Raw genomic sequence first — 21,026 nt, forward strand, 5'->3', positions numbered from 1 at the left:
AACAGCTTCCTGTGTCTGAATGGAGCCCTGTGGAAATGCAGATATCTGGGCTGGTGAGCTTGGCAGGGTCACATAAAGATGTGAGCAAGTAGCTGTTTAATTGAGCCAGATTTCTGAACAAAATAGAATTCCAGACACTAGCACAACTGCCATATGCCTTTCTAAGATGGCTGTGTTTGTGTCAGGATCTGAATTCTGTGGCTGGCCCCTATTATAGAAGGTTTCTGTTCAGCTTTTGACAGATAAATCTTTTCAGCTTGGACTCGTTCCCGATTATCAGTGTTCAACAAACAGTCATAAAAGTGTCTCATCAGTTTGTGGGTGCTGTTCTTTGTGCACAAAATAGCCAGGCTAACTGTGCCTGGCTCTTTTCGTTTTCAGAGTCAGAGGAGTGAAAGAAAGGATTGCTTTGATTTTAGATTTGCCTGTCTTGCAACTCTTGAGAGATGACACAATACTTTTAACTCTCGATGATGCTGACCCATGGTGCAGAGACAGCTATGAACTGACATTTACAGCACAGGAAAGTATCAAGATGGAGAGATTTATTCCCTTGCTTTTCCAAGTTTAGGACAGATTTACACACACACACACACCTGCTCCCTTCACCCTGACTCAAACAGGTAGTCAAGCTCAAGCTTCCACAGTCCAAAACCACTGTAGACAGGCAATCACTGGAGTCAAAAGTGCCAGTCAGTCTGCATACCAAAGTGACTAACTTCTGAGTACATTTTAAGTACTCAATGAAGCAGAATTCCTAGAGTAAAACCTTATTTTCTCCACCTAGGAAATTTCATTTGCTTAATTTAGTTATCTAAATTTAGGCAGACAAGAGCTCCCTCTGGAGGTCTTCCAGCAGCCCACTTCTCTGCATGGGCCAGGTCCTTTCACGAGACACCTGTGATTTAAGTACAAGCTTTCTTTTCATCAAGCAAATAGGATCTCTCTCAAAATTTCCATTTTTTCATCCAGTATTAGAGCTAAATTATTGGATAAAGTCATCTGAAAAGAAACAACTGAGTTTCTCTCTAAAATGAGGTAAAATCATAGAATCAGTCAGGGTTGGAAGGGACCACAAGGATCATCTAGTTCCAACCCCCTGCCATGGGTAGGGACACCTCACACTAGATCAGGCTGGCCAGAGCCTCATCCAGCCTGGCCTTAAACACCTCCAGGGATGGGACCTCAACCACCTCGCTGGACAACCCATTCCAGGCTCTCACCACTCTCATGGTGAAGAACTTCTTCCTCACGTCCAGTCTGAATCTCCCCACTTCCAGCTTTATTCCATTCCCCCTAGTCCTATCACTACCTGATAGCCTAAAAAGTCCCTCCCCAGCTTTCTTGTAGGCTTCCTTCAAATACTGGAAAACCACAATAAGGTCACCTCGGAGCCTTCTCTTCTCCAGGCTGAACAGCCTCAACTCTAAAGATAAAGGGCATAATATCCTAGATTATACCTTCCTTGTCTCCTAAAAAAAGTACAGCAGTGGAAGAAGCACAGCATCTCATCTGCATGTGTACACCATCGATTACTTGTGCACAGTCCTAAGTCCAGCCCAAAATATCTGACTATAGCAGTACATAGCACCAATGTCTAAGATGGCTTCTGGCTCTGGTCTTCCTTCTTCTCTGTATAACTGACTATTATACCAGTGTTATCTGTGCCTTGATGCCTTTGATCAAATATAAGTTCCCTTTTCCATGCACCCCAGTTAATCAAAACCTTGCTGGTTCAAGCAGTCTGTTTTGTTAAATTACCAACCTATGAAGCCATTAATTCAATTAGAAAAAGCAGTTCTGTAGTCTTGAACAACCAAGGGGCAATATTGCAAGGGTATATGTTATGCATAGTATGGCACATTATAATATTGAGAGCTTATCTAGCATTTTAGAACTTTACCATTTTATAGGAATAATATCTAATTAATACTCACAATAGGCCCCAAAAATAAAGATTAGTGTCTAACTCCTTTTTCCGTGGAGGAAACTAAGTGGGAAACACTTATTGGAGTAATAGACTTTGGAAAAGAGTTCAAGGCCGTGTTTTCCCACACTCCGCATTTATAGTAAATAGACTTCAAACTTTCTGAATTTTTCCTTTCTTTATGAGAAAATCAACATTAAGTGACCATTATTTCCCTTTCCTGTCTCCATATTGTAATATAGAGTGGTTTCAGTCTATTTTTAAAATCTCTTACTTTCTTATATTATTGGGGGATGGGACTGTCAGGGAGGGAGACTGCAAAGGGACATAGAAATCTTACAGAAATAAGTTACACTCTGTACATGTAAGTGCCTTTGGTAACTGCTTCAGTGTTTGCTGTGTCTGTCTTGTGCTTCAGGGTGCTTTCAGGAATCAGACAGCTGTGATTTCAAAAGTCAGAAGCAAATTATGACCATGATTTTCTAACAAAACTGTTAAACCTAAGAAATTTTACTTTGCACTGTCAGGGTAGAAACGTCCACAAATTCACTTGTGTCACGTCAGTTATGTGATCTGACAGCAAATAACAATCACAGAATCACAGAATCCACCAGGTTGGAAAAGATCTCAGATCATCAAGTCCAACCTATTACCTAATACCTAACTCCTCCTAACAACTAAACCATGTCTCCAAGTGCCACATCCAATCTTTTTTGAACACCTCCAGGGATGATGACTCCACCACCTCCATGGGCAGCCCATTCCGATGGCAAATTGGCAAATTACTCTCTCTGTGAAGAACTTTTTCCTCGCCTCAAGCCTAAACTTTCTTTGGTGCAGCTTGAGACTGTGTCCTCTTGTTCTGCTGCTGGTTGCCTGAGAGAAGAGACCAACCCCCACCTGTCTGCAACCTCCCTTCAGGTAGTTGTAGAGAGCAATAAGGTCTCCCCTGAGCCTCCGCTTCTCCAGGCAAAACAGTCCCAGCTCCCTCAGCCTCTCCTCAGGCCTCTCACCAGCCTCGTTGCCCTTCTCTGGAGATGCTCCAGAAATTCAACACCTTTCCTAAACTGAGGGGCCCAGAACTGGACACAGTACTCAAGGTGTGGCCTAACCAATGCTGAGTACAGGGGCAGAATGACTTCCCTGTTCCTGCTGGCCACACTATTCCTGATGCAGGCCAGGATGCCATTGGCCTTCTTGGCCACCTGGGCACACTGCTGGCTCATGTTCAGGCGGCTGTCCACCAGTACCCCAGGTCCCTTTCCACCTGGCTGCTCTCCAGCCACTCTGACCCCAGCCTGTAGCTCTGCATGGGGTTGTTGTGGCCAAAGTGCAGAACCTGGCACTTGGACTTGTTGAATGCCATCCTGTTGGACTCTGCCCATCTGTCCAGCCTGTCAAGGTCCCTCTGCAGAGCCCTCCTAGCCTTCAACAGATCTACACCTGCTCCCAACTTGGTGTCATCTGCAAACATACCAATGAGGGACTCAATCCCCTTGTCCAGATAATCAATAAAGATATGAAACAGAATTGGGCCCAATACTGATCCCTGGGGAAAACAAATATGGTTACAGAAGCTCATCTAACTAGATCTGGGTATCTATGCTCTTTCATGCAGAAACTGCAAAGATAGAAGGGCTTCAGTGGGAAAAATTGTTGTATATGGTGCACGATAGTTATAGCTAGAAGTATTTTGGTTACAAAGTAAATGCCAAAGATGTTCTTGGAGAGCAATGCTGAATGGTGAGCTGCTGAAGAGCTACTTTGCCTCAGTATTTGTCAGGGACACCAGTTACTCCTTGAGGGTTCAGCCTCTGAAACTGATAGACAGGGATGGGGAGCAGAAAGCAGCTCCCACAATTCAGGAGGAAATGATCAATGATCTGTTGTGCCACATGGATGTGCACAAGTTTATGTTTGGGATCCACCCAAGGGTACTTAAAGAGCTGGCAGATGTGCTCACCAAGCCAGTTATTATCATTTGTCAAACCCAGTCCTGGCTAACCAGGAAGTTGACTGGAGACTAGCAAATGGGATGCCCATCTACAAGAAGGGACGGAAGGATGATTCTGGGAACTACAGGCCTATTAGTGTGGCCTCAGTGCCAGGAAAGATTATGATGGCACTTACAAGACACCCAGGCGATCAGGACCAGTCAGCATGGGTTTACAAAAGGCAGGTCCTATCTGACTAACTTGATCTTGTTCTGCAACAAGGTGAGCTGCCTAGTGGATGAGGGAAGGGCTATGCACATTGTCTACCTGGATTTCAGAAACTTACAGCACAAGGATAAGTGCACTCTGCACTGGATAAAAAAATGGCTGCATGGTCAAGCCCAAAGAGTGAATGAAGTTAAAGGATGAAGCTGGTGCCCAGTCACTAATGGTGTCCTCCTGGATTCAGTACAGGGTCCTGTGCTCTTTAATATTGTTATTAATTATCTGAATGAGGGGATTGAATGCACCCTCAGTGAGTTTGCAGATGACACCAAGCTAGGTGGCTATGTTGATCTGCTAAAGAGTAAGGAATATTTGCAGTGGGATCTGGACACATTAGACCAATGAGCCAAGGCTAATTATACGAAGTTCAAAAAGGCCAGGTCCTGCACTTGGTTTGCAACAACCTCATGGTAAGATACAGATTTGGGGATGTGTGGTTGGAAAGCTGCAACTTGGCAAGGGACCTGGGGTATTGGTTCATAGTTGACTGAACATGAGTCAGCAGTGTGCCTGGGTGGCCAAGAAATCCAATGGTATCCTGGCTTGTGTTAGAAACACTGTGGCCATCAGGAACAGGGAGGGGATCATCCCCCTGTACTCAGCATTGGCGAGGCCACAACTTGAGAGCTATGTTCAGTTCTGGGACCCTCACTATAGGAAGGATATTGAGGTGCTGGAGCTTGTCCAGAGAAGGGCAACAAGGCTGGTGAAGGGCCTGGAGCACATGGCCTGTAGGAGTGTCTGAGGGAGCTGGGGTTGTTCAGTCTGGAGAAGGGGAGGCTGAGGGGAGACCTTATCACTCTCTACAACTGCCTGAAGGGAGGTTGGAGCAAAGAAGGGGCCAGACTCTTCTCCTTAGTGTCAAGCAATGGGACTAGAGGAAATTATTTCAAAGGGTGCTCAAGCAGTGTGTGAACCTGGCACCTAGGAACATGGTTTAGTGTTGACCCTTCAGTGCTGGGGAGAGGGTTCAAGAATCAAGAAGGTTGGAAGAGACCTCAAGGATCATCGAGTCCAACCTGTCACCCTACACCTCATGACTATCTAAACCATGGCACCAAGTGCCATGTCCAATCCCCTCTTGAACACCTCCAGGGATGGTGACTCCACCACCTCCCTGGGCAGCCCATTCCAATGGCCAACCACTCTCTCTGTGAAGAACTTTCTCCTCACCTCCAGCCTAAACCTCCCCTGGCACAGCTTGAGACTGTGTCCTCTTGTTCTGCTGCTGGTTACCTGGGAGAAGAGACCAAACCCCTCCTGGCTACAACCTCCCTTCAGGTAGTTGTAGACAGCAATGAGGTCTCCCCTGAGCCTTCTCTTCTCCAGGCTAAACAGTCCCAGCTCCCTCAGCCTCTCCTCATAGGGCTTGTGCTCAAGGCCTCTCACCAGCCTCGTTGTCCTTCTCTGGACATGCTCCAGCAATTCAACATCTTTCCTAAACTGAGGGGCCCAGAACTGGACACAGTATCCAGGTTGAGCTGGATAATCTTCAAGGCCTCTTCCAACCAGATAAATCCTTGATTTTGTAATATAAATTTTTGATAATATAATGTAATATAAATTTTCGTAATATAAATTTTTTGAGCTCTATTTTGAGCATTAAGGGTTTTTTTTTGTTGTTGTTCTTGTTGGGGTTTTTTGTTTTTTTTTTTTTTTTTTGCATTCTGGAATTACAATTCTTGCTAAAAAGTTTATGGTAGTTCTAGGCTGTGCCTTTAAAATTTTCCACAGACCTTGAACAGAAAGTGATTTCAACCCACCACAAAGTTTCTCAAGTCCATATGCCAGAAGACTCAAGGCAAAACCCCATCAGCTATAAATACAGGCAATGCTTGTAAGCAGGGCTTAGACCAGGGTTATATTTAAACACAGAGAAGTTTGTATTATACCCTAATTCAAATAACTAATGAGTAGTTTATTTAAAGTAGATAGTCTAAAAACTCCCCACCCACTCTATGGTTGTTCTCAGTGGTCATGGCTCAATTTATCTTGTTTCATATTTACACTGTATATCACCCAATTCACACGACAGAGAGAGAAAGTACAGTCTGGCCCAGATTTTCAAATATGCGTAGCACCTAGTGGACAAAATCTTTCAATTATCTGTCTTGTGTATTTGAGAATATCCTGCATTTGAAACAGAAGATTCCTTAAGTATTGTGATTTCTCACACAGTTTCCCTCTTTGTGTATTTTTTAATCTTATCTTGTCCTGAGAATATTTTTTCTGCTGTGATTTTGGAAGGACTATGCTAGGAACCAGCAAGTCTTGCTCTCTACACTGATTCAAACATAAGACTGCTTAACCATGCTACGGATCCACACAGAAGAATCAGACCCTGAGAGGTCAGACTCATACTGTGAAAAGGTTAATGTCTAGTATCACTATGAAGTTTTGAGCTGAACCTTCAGTGGCTCTGATCAATGCTGCAATCAAATGCCACAGCACTAGAAAAGGGAGCAAGAAACGTAGTTAGATCAGTTGTTGTTTTTGATGAAGCCTCTTTAGTTTGCCTCTTCAGGCTACCCAAGCTGAACATGCTATGCAAGCAAGCATGAGCGTTAAGCTCACAAGCAAGCGGAAAGCAAACAGGAAGAAGGGGAGTAAGTGATTTGGAGATACCAGCTTTGCTTCCAGAAGTGTCGTCCTGCTTCTGGCCACTAACAGATGTGGACAGGTGAACCTTTACACCAAATCAATCATCATATTTATTCTAATTGTATCATAATAGTCCCCCAGGAGCTCAGTTCAAATGAGCTTGACATTATTAAAATTTTAATGCCCAGTTTTCATAGCTGAATGAATATTTAAAGGGTATGTCCCAGGCTTAAGTTATGATGATGAAGAAATTAATGGGATGTCTTGTTTAATGCTTTGGTACAGGGTGATAAAGATAAAAAAAAAAAAATAGTGGTTGTTCAGGGTGAAAAAGAAAGAAAGGCAATGTTTAGGCATAATTAGAGGAAAGCATCGCTGCTGTAGTTAGACAGCACTAAATGGGGAGGAAATATTTATCATTCCACACAGAGTGCAGCCAGGGACTAAAGAGAGAGTAGCTCCACATGAATGACAGACCAGAAACAAATCCCTAGGAGTCTCTGACCACATCCCTACAAAGTGGAATGAGATTGCTAGTCTGTGCTGGCTGGAACAGACCCAGAAAATCACCTTTGTTATCCAGCCAGAGTGTTTGTTTATTTTAAGTACCCAGATCAACTTTGAAAGGTGGCATAATTAATCAGCTATACTCATCAGTCTGGTAATTATGTTATAGATAATTGTCAAAACATGGGACCAGATGATACCAGTTAAACACACATGGGGGTGTTAGCTTCTTTGACACTGGAGGACCTGATTCTGCAGGGCCTGAAACCAGCACAGGGAATTGCATTGATTCTGAGATCTGGTGTCTGGAAAAATTACTAGATTTGGGTTTATTTATTGATCTTTTTTAAGATTTCCATGCTTTGATCAACACAGGAAATGTTTGGGAAACTAAGGACTTTTGTTTTCTCCTCTATTTGGAAGTTATATTAATATTTTTAAGGTTCCAACTTGTGCTTACTCATTCGCTGCTAGGAACAGAGAAATAACTTGAGTGAATGGATATGCTTAATATCCTCCCCACTAGTATGCATTTCCTAGATGAGAAAGAGGACTGAGGAAAAAAAGTGAATGCTCTAAGCTTTTGAAAATCATGAAGGATTTTCTTTAAAGAGGCACTCTCAAAAATAAGATAATCTTATTCTTTCCCTAAATCTTTCCTTATTTGTTTGTTTGAATTATTATTTTTTTCATTAATATACTGAAGTGTGTCCAAAGAAGAGTAACAAAACTGGTGAAGTGTGTGGAGAACATGTCTTATAAGGAATGGCTGAGGGAATTGTTGGTTGTTTATCCTGAGTAAAAGGAAACTGAGGGGAGATCATATTGTTCCCTACAACTACCTGAAAGACTGTAGAGAGGTAAGGATTGGCCTTTTCTGCTTAGTAACAAGTGATAGAGCAAGAGTAAGGACCCTCAGGTAGTACCAGGGGATAGTAAGAAAAAAATCTTCACCAAAAGGTTTGTCAAACATTGAAACATGTCCCCCAAAGAAATGGTGGAGTCACCATCCCTGTAAGCATTCAAAAGATGTGTAGATGTTAACAATTGAACTTGATGATCTTAAAGGTCTTTTCCAACCTAAAAAAAACAGTGATTTTTTGGTATTTTTGTTTTTCCAGCTTCTTCAGGAGCTTTAGTCTTGACCCAGTGCACAGCTAAGGGGTTTATCTTTAGGTAGGGTTTTCACACACTTAATTTGAAGTGTGTTTGCAAATCAAAGCAGTTTAAATGAAACAGTGGAGAAGGTGACGTGGTTGCTGGTGTTTTTTTTTTTCTACTTGAAAGAAACTTTCTGCTTATTTCAAATCTTCTTAAAATAATTAGACTATTTTTGTTAATTAATAGACTAGAACAGAAAATATACCTATACTACCTACATAACGGCAGGGATATGTACTGAGAAGGAAGCACCTGTGCTTCAGAAATGCTGCAGCATCCTACTTGGAATAGGGTTAGGTCTGATCCTCTTAGGTTGAGTGCTACCTGGTATACTTCACTCTTAACCCTTGGAGAAAGGAAATGAAGCTGAGAGGAAAAGAGTGAACACACCACCCTTGATAGCAGGATCAGTGTTGGGGAAAAATCACTTTCTGGCTCACAATAGATCTAACCCCATACCAAGGAAAACCTTGCTTGCAACCTTACCCCTATGATAGACTATTCCAGTTCCAGGGGAGGCTATGCTTTAGTTCAGGCCCTGAGGCTACCTACATGTTTGTATCAGCAAGAAAGCCTTTACTTCATGATTGTGGAAGTAGGTGAAAGTTAGTTAATTTACACTGCTTAGTGTTTGTTAAATGGTGGTGTTGTGAAAAGATTTTCTCCATGGGCAAAAGGACTGGCTGGGGTTCTTATCTTTGTGGCTAAGCTGCAAGCACAGAATGTCTAATCTTCCTGAATGGGTGGTGACCAATCTCCTTTTTTGCACTCAAAGCACTGAAGTCAATGGGAGCTTGGCCTTGTCTAAAGTCTGCAGAGTCAAGCTAAGCAATCATTAGTGGCAAAGGCATCATTTGGGTCTTGCTTCGGAAGAAGAGATAAAGCCTAGAGAATGAAGAGCACAGCAGGCAAGTGCCAACAACCAGAGGTCATGGGCTCAGGATAAGGAAAAAACGAGAATAGATGTTCATCTCTGAGTGAGGGGCAGGGGTTATGTCCATAATGCTTTGAGTAATACATCTGTCTCTCTGGCTTGATTGCCAGCCCTGCTCTCATCTGTGCTGAAGTGGTCTCTGGCCTCTGGCCTCTGTGCAATGTGCCTAACATGCACAAAACCATGACATGACCCATATGCAGGGAACACTCTACCTTTCCCCTTATCTATACTTCCTCCCCCAGGTAGTTCCTGAGTGTACTCCAACCTGTGCCTCTGCCTGGGTGAGCACTGGCTGCAGGTCAGGCTGGGCAGGCTCAGAGCTGACCAACACAGACAGCATCTGAGAGATAACTCAGATAAAAATTTGAGAGCAAGATTTCAATCCAGCAGTGTCGGCACAGACTAAACCTACAATCACAAACATCTGAGCTGAGTTTGCATTGCAAAATCAGTCTAAGACTCTTGACACATATTCTCATCACTCATCTAAATTTCATGTTATCACACAGATACAGTTATTTGTTAGCCACACTAGGTAGTTTAAGGGTATCTTGCCTGTATCTATAGGGACTACCTTCATATGTGTTAATTATGCTGTTGCTCTGCCCTGAAAAAGTTTGAGATCACACTATCTAGACTAAAAGAAAATGTGGGTGCTTTCTACTAAATGTATGCAGAGTTGGGTAATAGGAAATATCGGGGGTAGAAAATGTCAGGGAAAGAGAAGAATGATTTTAGAAAAAAAAAAAAGATGGTTTGGACCCATTTTAAAATTGAATGTTGAATGTGAATTATCTTGAAATAAACTCAAGTGAGAAATTAGGAGAGGTGAGATTGTGAAAAAGCTTATCCCTACTGATATTAGAGAAGAAAGGAGGAAAGGACGACAAAAGAATTACTTAGTTTTATACTAGAATTTAATGTGTTTATGAACAGAATATGACATTGTGATTGCTCATGGTAGCAGCAGGGAACAAGGTTTAATGAGCAAGATGTCTCTTCAAAACTTATACCTCTCCTATCAGGATACAGAGAAAAATAGACCCTTTTATATAGTTTAGCTTATCACTAGTAGGGCAATCCTGCAGCACTTAAAATGCTTGAGTATACTTGTTAAATGTCCAGGGACTTATTACATATGCAGAGGGTCCAGGACTATAGACAAGCTAAAGTCTGCATCCACCAGGGCTGCTTTTCTTACAAGAAAGAAATATCAAGTACAAGCCACACAAGATCCATGAGTCCAAATAAAAACCCATCTAGATGACTAGGGTACCAGTACCCTGTCATCACCACACACACTGTGTGTGTAAGGGCACAGTCTATCAGGATAAGCAGACCTATTGAATATAATTTCTACTGTGTGACTACCTAAAATCTTAAGAGGATTTCCCCTGCTATTTCACATGCAGATTTCTGTATGATGCAATACTTAACATCCTCATAGAAAAGCTCAGGAGATGTGGCACAGATGGTTGTCAGTGGTGGATTGAAAACTGGCTCGACAACAGAGTTCAGAGGGTTGTCATCAGTGGCACAGAGTCAACTTGGAGTCCTGTGGCAAGTGGTGTCCCCCAGGGATGGGTACTGGGTCCAGTTTTGTTGAATATCTTTATCAACAACCTGGATGAGGGCATTGAGAGTATCAAGTTCGCTGATGATAAAAAACTGGGGAGGGGGATGACTGACACCCCATCAGACTGTGCAGCCATCCAATGTGACCTCGGCAGGCTGGAGAGCTGGGTGCAGGCAAACCTCATGAAGTTTAATAAGGACAAGTGCAAGGTTATTCTCTGGGGAGAAGTAACAACAGGCACAAGTACAGGTTAGGGGCTGCCCTGCTGGAAAGGAGCTCCACAGAGAAAGACCTTGGAGTGCTGGTGGACAGCAAGTTCTGCATGGAACAACAATGTGTCCTTGTGGCCAAGAGGGATCCTAGGATGTATCAAGAGAAGTGTGTCCAGCAAGTCTGGGGAACTTCTTCTACCTCTCTGCCCTGGTGAGACCACACCTGCAATACTGTGTCCAGTTTTGGGCTCCCCAGTTCAAGAGAGACAGAGACCTGCTGGAGAGAATCCAACGGAGAGCCACGAGGATGATTAGGGGACTTGAGCATCTCCCCTATGAAGAGAGTCTGAGATCCCTGGGGTTGTTTAGTCTTGAGAAGAGAAGACTGAGAGGGGATCTGATCAATGTCTGTAAATGAGAAGTGGGTGTCAAGTGGAGGGAGCCAGGCTCTTTTTGGTGGTTTACAGTGATAAGACAAGGAACAACGGGTTCAAACTTGAACATAGAAGATTTCACCTCAACATGAGGAGAAACTTCTTTACAGTGAGGGTGACGGAGCACTGGAACAGGCTGCCTAGGGAGGTTGTGGAGTCTCCTTCTCCAGAGAGTTTCAAAACCCACGCGGATGCATTCCTGTGAAGACTACCCTAAGTGATCCTGCTCTGGCAGGGGGTTTGGACCTGATGATCTCTTGAGGTCCCTTCCAACCTCGATACACTGTGATACTGTGATACTTACAAACACTATGGGGGAAAAAAAAAAAGAAAAAAGAAAGAAAAGTGTTCTTTCTCTTGTTTTGGAAAATAAGGCTTTGCTGTTTCAGGCATCCTGTGTTTCATTCCTCTTACTGTATTCAAACCTGCAGAAGACTGAGTTTCCCCTTTTCCCCTCCCCACTCCATTTAAAACCATAGGCACTGTGAGGTTGAGCGCTACATGCTCATCTTCCCCAAATACAAACCAAAGGATTTATTGTGTGTTTTGCTGCTAACAAAATCAGCAGTTTCTTCAAACTCAAGCCTAAACTGCTCTGCAGGGAGAAAGCTTCAAATCTGAAGACACAGGCTTTTGCACATAAGCTTGAACGGAACTTAAGCCCCCTTTAGGTTCATCTATATACAGGAGACAACTGGAAAGATGAATCGATAGTTGAACGGATGGATTATAATGTGCTTTATATGATATATAGAAAATATTCTCAGAGTGCAGGGGCAGCCGGTAGCAATCATTCTCAGGGGTAGGCAACAGAGCATTGACTGATTTGTAAAGGTCAGACCCATCAAGGTGCTTTTTTTTTTTTTTTAATATCTCATATATTCCCATTTCAGGTCTTCTCATCTATTTGTGTACATGTCTATGACATACATCTCACCAGGTAGAGAAGACAACAGTAGGAAGGAATTAAGAGTCCACTACCTAGATAAGATTTGGGATAGAATCATTTCAGATGCAATGCATTACTAGTGAGTGTATTCCATGACAAGGCAAGTCAATGTGATTTTTTTCATCAAACTTTCTAGCACATTTCCTCTCTCTTCTCTTTCCTTTCCCTTTCTCTTTCGTTAATCCACCATTTTATCAGCTTGCACTGCCCATAGTAAAGTATGCTTGATGCATAATCACACGGCAATTCATGCAACCACAACACAACTCTATTCCTAGGGGGTAGGTTTTCACTCTATGCCTTAGAGCTGCAATGTATGAGTACAGAAGGATGGTGGTATAATTAACTTATATTGAAGCAGCTTTCCTGATTCTGTAGCATTCACAAAAAAAATCCTGAGCTGAGGACCTGGGTCCCGACTTTGTTTTTTAATTCAGAGTGAGGAGATTGCTTTGGATTCACTCTTATGGCTATGTAGTTTAGATCACTGTAATTCAGTTATGTCACTCAGAATCAGGTACAGAGTGATTCACTTGAACTTTGCAATTATGCACACAATTCAATTGTAGGTGATTTTCCTGGCCTTTCCAACTGTGACATTAATATACTTTGCATTTCCTTAAGGCCTTCAAATCGCAGCAGGTTTTGCTCAATGCTCTAAAAGTTATGACCCACTACTGCAAAAACTTCCAAAGCAGTTCCTTTACTCACATCAATAGCTGTGTTGGTTTGAGAGGAATTACTATTTCATACATAGCAGACCCCTAAAAAGTGGCAAAATTAATGTTTTGGGGTGAAATTTTGAACGGATTTTTTTTTTTCCCACTGAAGATATGTAAACGTGTTTTCTGGAAATTTCAAGGCAGTTAGTTGTTCATACCTCCCATTAACATTTGAACTTTGTCATGACATCACCAAGAACTACGTGGCATCTTTAGGAAGATGAGATTGCGTCTGGGATGGGTTTTCTTTCGTGAGACATATACATACATGCAGTAGTGCTCAGCAAGCATTTGCTAAATACTACAAGCTCTCATCACTGATTTAGAGGGTTGATGCCTAACAAACACAATAGAATATGACTGAGCAAGAAGATTCTATTTGCAATTCTATCTATCCACATAATTTAGACACAGAAATCACTTGATGCTTGTTTGTTTGTTTAAAATTAGCTTTTAGATACATTTTTTTTTTTTATCAAATGCCTTCATGTTATATCAGGGTGTCTTCATCTTCATTGCACAGAAGAGAAAGCTGAGGAAGAAGCAGTGATAACGAGATATCCAAATTCATTCAGAAGGTCAGTGTAGAGCTTGAACCAGACCATGTCAGAGACTAACACCTCTGCTTTCTACACTGTACCAGGCTAACTCTTTGGAAACTTCTGGAAACATGGGCAATAGAGTACTTTTCATCACAAAATGTTTTGATACAAAGCCTTAATAAACCCCTCATAATCTATTCTTAAGCCATCTATGTTTGGGTGGAAATACTATTATTAGCCAGATGATCAGTTTGGTCACCTTCCATGGTCCTATGGAACATAAATGCTCTAGAAGCACTTTTTAACTCTTGAAGTTATTTCTTCCTTAAGCATAACTAGTAGATTATCTCAAACACAGCTCTCTTTGACCTTGGATGTGATCTTCCTAACCATTAGAGTCATATCAGTGATCTTCAGTATCCTCCTCTTCACTTTTTCTTCCAGTCTCAGACCACATTTGAAGCTATTAAGTTGTCCCCATCTTTTTTTTTTTTATTATTATTATTTATTCCTTTCCTTTTCTTCTTTTTATCTCTGCATTTGTCCATTCTCAAGCCTTGTAAAACCTCAGTCCCGGATAGAAAATCATATATGTTAATGAGTAATGAAAAAGTGAATGAGACAAGAAAGGAGAGGGAAGTAGGAACACTAAAAGGAAGAAAGATGGAGATAGTGAGAAATCAGCTGTCTCTAATTCCTACTCTTCTGTCCCAGGTGATCCTTCTATCTCCTCTAAATTAATATCAAAGCCAAAGGGAGTAGAAAAAGGTTGGTGGGGGAGAAAATGACAACCTTAGGAAAAGAAAAATCATGATGCAGAAAAGCGTCTGTCCTCTGTCTAATTCCTGCAGTGGCCTGTAGCTGATGGTGCTGAGAAAAATATAGCAGCGAGCTCTGACATTTCATTTCTGTGGAGAATTGAAAAAGGGCTTTCTGTAATTCATCGCTTCTTGTAACTCAAACCCTTTTTGACAGGAGTATCTGCGCTGTCTTTTAACAGTGGCACCATGGTGGCTGTAATTGGACATGAAAAATGATGTCGTGTTTCGACTTGCAGGGAGGATTGGTGTGAGGGTAGGTGGGGCAAGTGGCAAGTTGGTGTGAGAGGATGACATCTGGCTTTATTTGAATGGCTTGGTTTTAGGCAAAAGGAAGGAAAAGACAAAATGAAGAGTATAAAGTCTAAGTATGATCTTCTTGTCCAACCTATGCAAAGATGATAGTAAAGGTGTTTTTCAACAGAGATGAAAAGAAAATGAATGATCAAAAGAAAATGAGAATTGTGATGCATCAGAAGTTCTAACACTTCCATCAGCCCAAGTGTTTATAGCATGTGTGGAAAAGGCCATGCCACCCCTTGACCTGAAATGGGACCAGTTCACAGCTGTAGTGGCACCCAGTGCCCATAGTTCCCAGTAGAGATAGGAAATTTGAGACACGGGCTTTTTCTGAAGCAACACTGGAACACAGTTATGAATAAAACTCTGATTTTCCATCTCCTTGCCACCCCTCTGAAAACTGCATACGTCATATGTAACCAGAAACCCAAATTAAATTAGCTGGGTTTTACCTAATTCCCTTTGTGTCTCAGTGGTCCTCATCATATGTCTGTTTATGGCATTGCGGTTAAGTGAGGCACTTGAAAGTATATTTATAGCCAAGTGGGAATAATAAATAAGGATAAACATATAAACCTGATTTATAATGGTTTTTCTGACTCTTAGGCATTCTTGTACTGTCATGTCATGTCCTAAAGGACAGAGGGAATGCTAAAGAAAAGTTTTGGTTAACTAATGGTACAACACTATACTTCTTTCACTGTAGCAGACTAACAGGAATAATAGAGAATAAGGAACCATGTTCATATTTCTAAGGAGATCACATAAAACATCCATGGGCAGAGCAAAGGGCTGTTGCAAGAGACAGAAATGTAGCACATCCTAAAGGAAAGCCTAACAGAGTTCATCCAGCCCATCTCTCTGTTCAAACACTGGATCACCCTACCTAGCTTATTTTGCCATGTTGCCAATCTCTTCTGAAGATGTCTGGTGATACGGACCAGTAATTCCTCACAGCCATGTCTGTGCTCCTGTGATCTCATGTGGCTACCCATGGTATTAATCAGGTTTTCTGATTGTCAGATCTTCTTTCTTCTTTCAGACTCTTATAGTCTGTCAAGACAGAAGAGATATTAAAGATGTCCATATCAGTAGTCCCCCAAATACTATTCAGAAGATTATGTTTTTGAATATAAGTATTGGTTTCTTTACATTAAACTCATGACAATTTCCAGGTGGAGAATAGAGAGCAAGAATATCTGAATTTCGTTCTACCCAAGAAAGCATTTTCCCAAACTGGGGAAAGGTACATCTTTCTAGCATTTTGTTTTGCTACTGAGGGATCTGGGGTTGTTCAGCCTGGAGAAGAGAAGACTCTGGGAAGGCCTAATTGTGGCCTTCCAGTACCTGAAGGGGGCCTAGAAGAGGCTGGAAAGGGGCTGTTTACAAAGGCATCTAGTGATAGGACAAGTGGCAATGGTTTTAAATTAGAGAGTTGATTTATGTTGGATGTTAAGAGGAAGTTCTTCACCACAAGGGTAGTGGGACACTGAAACAGGTTGCCCAGGGACATAGTTGAGGCCCCATAGAATCATAGAATTGTTAGGGTTGGAAGGGACCTCAAGGATCATCTAGTTCCAACCTCGCTGTCATGGGCAGAGACACCTCACACTAGAGCAGGCTGCTCAAGGACACATCCAGCCTGGAATCCATTTCCATCCTTGGAGATATACAAGGTCAGGCTCAGAGGCGCTCTGGGCAGTCTGATCTAATGGAGGACGTCCCTGATCACTGCAAGGGTTTTGGACTAGATGACCTTTGCAGGTCTATTCCAAACCAAACCATTCTATGATTCTTGCTTCCAGAGGAAAAAAAATCCATAGATGGAGAGAGGAAAAATAATTATTTTCCTCTCAGTGTTTCTCCCTGTAATTGGTGTCTTTCATGTCAAGATTATCTCAATTTGTATTATGGGTTCCATGCAGGCAGCACTTTCTCTTTCGTCTATAAAGAAATTGTCAAGTGTATAAATCATAGTGTACATTAAATTACACTAGCCTTTTACTTATTAATTCCCCATTTTTTTCTTTGACTGTTAGATGCTCATTCCCTCCCTCTTTTTTACCTTTCTTGGTGACTATCTTCTTTTTCTCTTTCCTCAATCTTGAAAAAAAAAAGCCAAGCTCAACCACAAACAAACATTAGTCTTCTCTCATTTTTGCTAAAGGATACAATCATCTCCTCTGCCTTTTGCAAATTTACCACATCCAACTCAAGAACAAGCAGGAAGAGCTCTGTCTGTATTTTCTAAAGTCTGGATCCAAAGCTTACCAGAGTTCAGTGGAGATTTTCATGGCCTTTAGCAGGCTTCAGATCAGTACAAATGTGGGTAGATTTATGAAGTGTTCTGCACTGCAAGGCTGGGTCCATTTTGAACTGCAGACGTTGCCTCTCAGGGCCGTATGCAGCACGCCTGACTATTTCTCAGAGGCTATTTCTCTCCTTGAGATGCAGGTTCTGGCTGTCTTGGAGTGAGCACCAGGTACCTGTGTTTAGCTATTGTGTCTAGAAGAGGAATCCATAATATATTGTACGAGTGCAGCTGTCAACAGTTAACAATTCTCAAGTCACATCTTGGTACACGAATGGTCTCAACACCAACCTGCTGTAAATACAAACCAATTGCAGCGGTTGTGCAGCTGCAGGAAATTAGAGCACACTAAATGGGTAATTTGGCTTTGTTATTCTATGCATGAGAACCAAAACGGAGTTCATCTCACCTAACTCTAACTCAGTAGACTGCCTTTATGATTAATGGAGAAGAACAGGCACTGCAGAAAATTCTTTCTTTTAATCTCAGACACCACTCTCAACAGTGGATTAAAATTATACTTTTTAGACATTAGATTTCTAAACATTGGGAAGTATATGACAAAAATTACCCTCTTCACCTGCGTGATGTCAGATCTTTAAATATTCATAACATCTAACTCTTCGCATGTGGTTATACGAGCCCTATGACAGAATGTCTGTACTGCTGATGTTGAATATATCACCTTTAGCCCTTATAATATCTTGTAATATGTGAGTAACAGGTCTTTACAGTTGCAAAAGCAGGGGCTAATACAAGATTTATCCTGTATCAAATTCTGTGTTGTTTTTTAGCACTTCAGCTTTCTGGGGTTGTTGGGTGATACAGGCATACAGGACAGCAGAAATTTCTCAGTAGTGTCTGAAGCATTGATCCTTCTTCTCCTGAGTGGGAGTCTAAACTGTAGTCGGTTTATGGCTAAGTATATTTTTCCTCTTGAGACAACAATGAAGCAGGATTGCTAGCCTCTCCATCATCTTAACCTACTTGTCAGCCAGCTTGATAACTTTTTATTACTAAATATGTCAGCAGAGCAATTAGAATAAATCTAAATGATTATGAGCTACTTTCCCAAAAAAAAAAAAAAAAAAGTAAATTAGGAAAAAAAAGAAAAAAGTAAAAAAAGAAAAAAATAAAAAAGAAAACTAACAGCCTTGTTGCCCAGCTATGATTAGCCACAAATAAGAAAGGGATAGCATCACCTGAAGGTACCCTGTAACACTTATCAGCCATTTTATGGTCTGACTTTATTAAGAAGAAATAAAGAAATATGTCTAGAGATTTCCATTACCTTCTGATCTCTTGCTTGTTGATATGCCTGTTTGAACTTGCACTTTCTTTGGCTGCCACATCTAAAAGATAATTTCATTCCACTCAGGGGCAGTCACACACAGAAAGACATTTTGAATAGTGTGTCTGCATAGTGTATGGATTGCTGTAAATGACGTGGAGGAAGAGGCAGGGAAGGGGTTTCAGAATAAAATTTCATCTGGTTGTGATGCATTCTGCACATACAGCTATTAAAAGAAGGGGTATGTCCTCACCCCTGTTCATCAGACAACCACAACATGTTAGACACTACCAATGGACCCAGTAGCTTTGGAAAAAATCCTATTCAGAGCAAGATGGCAAGGTTGTTATACTTGCCTATATGCTATCGTGAAAAAGGAAAAAGGTGTTTGAAAGAGTGAGATATTTTGACTTGTATCCTACCCTCTCCCCACCACAAATAATCATAATAGCCAGCACTTCCACAGTATGTGGACAAACCAGGTGAAAATCCTGTTCCTCAGGTACGAAATGGAGTCTACCATGCTAACATGACTATCCCACTGAGCTAAAAGTGGAGGAGGAATTCACTTTCCCATTTTCTTTCCATCATGCCGCTCTTGAGAAATCCTTGCAATTAAAGTTTCACTGATCCTGGTTCTCTGATAAAGAATTTCTGCTCTAACACAGAGGTGTATCCATAGGAGACTATTAGAATTTTTAAAGTTATGTTTAAAATTTCATGACCTGTGTGAAGTAAGTCAGATCTGTTTTCCAATGTGACTCAACAGAGCCCCTGTCAGATAAACAGGATGACATTAATTTACCTCAGACCAAGAAGCATCTGGTGCTCAGTGGCTACTTCTTTGCTTACTAATTACATTTTTTCTTCCTTGTAGAGTAAATTCTCATGCTAACTATGATGCACAATAAAAACCAAAGCAAGTTTTATATATGAATATTTAATCCCACCATTAATTATGTGTCTCTCTTTGTTCTTTCTTACAGATGAACAGACCAATCCAGGTGAAACCAGCGGACAGCGAAAGCCGAGGAGGTAGTTGACTGCATTTCTTTCAGCCACAGTGCTAACTATAATTGTTGTCTCTGGCTTCTCTCAGGCAATGTGCTGATCAATTAGTAATGTAATCACTGCCAAAGAAATTCCCTCTGCAACAAAGATTCTCTTTATTAAATCTCCTTTACTTCATCTCACTTTCCTCATATTCAATTATTATTTGATTTTAAAAGGCAGGCAGGTGCCAGCAATTGCCTGGGAAACAAATAACTGCCTTGTTAAGAAGTGAAACATCAGGCGCTGACTTAACAAAGTTTAACAGCAGTCATGGCAATGGAGGTTTTTCAGACCTTCATTGGGCTGAGCTGCAGAGGTGTTTAATTTGGTTAGGATAAAGCAAATAATGAAAGAAAAAAAAATGTTAGGATAAAGCAAATGAAGGGAAAAAATGTTTTCTCTGACCATGCTGTTTCTGCTTGGATTGAAACAACTTTACTTTTGGAAAAAGCAAATTATGAGGTAGGTAGTAGAGTTTTCTGCATCTGTATCAGCTTATCTGGATAAACCTGTTGTGGAAACTGAAGACTTCTCTCAGTACCAGAGAGTTATTCAGGATTTGCAGAGGTGTAGCTGGAATCAAGAGCTGATCTTTTGCTTTTCCATCCTAGACAGTAGATTTGGAAGGCTTTGCTAAGTTCACTATATCACCAGTGATAAGTCGTTTCCTGCAAAAGGCTTTCTACCAGAACTGATGGGGCAATACTTTACCGTACTCTTCTAATAGGGCCCCGTTTGTTGCATCACAGAGCTCTCTGAAAATGCATGAAATGGACCATTTTGCTGGATGAATTATCATTCTGATTTTACTTCTTTTTTCCCTATACATTTATATAGCTGCGCATATATATACATACACACACGTACATATGTATAAAATGACATGGTGCTTCTCTCATCTCTATCCTTTTCTCTTTTGGAAAAAAGTAGACTTTTGCCCATATATGCAGTAAAATTACTAGCACTTATTTCTCATACAAATGTGGGTGTAGATTTTGTCATTTAGTAATGATATGACTGTGAGATGTGAAAATTCTTTAACTTCCACCATAGACATAACATCTTACTTATTTATGGGACAACAATCTTTGTGTTCACAACAGTGGAAATCTCTAGCAACATATACTTAAAAGGAGTAAAATGCCTCGAAGTCAAAATACATTGGAGTTTTGTTATTTTTTTCATTTGAAAGCTTAGGATTTCAGAGGCTTTGACTGCATCCATATGAGGATGAAACTCTTCAGTGACTCAAGTCATTGAAAGACTTTGTCTTTCTTTAGCTTGTAGCTAAAGGGCTGGTGCTACAGAATGGTGAAACCAGCAGGTCGAGAAAGGCTCTGTAACAAAGGGCTGTGGTGCCATGTAATTGCAGGAGTAGAACTGATTGCTGGCAAACTGCCAGAAAACTCAGGGATAAATATTGCATTTTTAGAGTCCCCATAAACTAAATTTGGGGGAACTTGGGC

The 21,026-nt window shown here is 41.2% G+C and overlaps 1 protein-coding gene across 32 annotated transcripts in view; it reads left to right on the forward strand.

Moving 5' to 3' along the window:
* The window catches only part of CELF4 (CUGBP Elav-like family member 4), a 745,900-nt gene that overhangs the window by 420,111 nt on the left and 304,763 nt on the right, over positions 1-21,026 (forward strand). For 31 of the 32 annotated variants that reach the window (XM_054397311.1, XM_054397284.1, XM_054397298.1 and 28 more), the window contains exon 3: positions 19,494-19,542. In XM_054397311.1, coding sequence (XP_054253286.1) covers positions 19,494-19,542 — 49 coding nt within the window. Of the gene's footprint in view, positions 1-19,493; positions 19,546-21,026 lie in introns of all 32 variants that reach the window. The other variant, XM_054397304.1, reaches the window with a different exon arrangement.

Source organism: Indicator indicator, chromosome Z (genome assembly GCF_027791375.1).
Source record: "Indicator indicator isolate 239-I01 chromosome Z, UM_Iind_1.1, whole genome shotgun sequence".
Taxonomy (NCBI): domain Eukaryota; kingdom Metazoa; phylum Chordata; class Aves; order Piciformes; family Indicatoridae; genus Indicator; species Indicator indicator.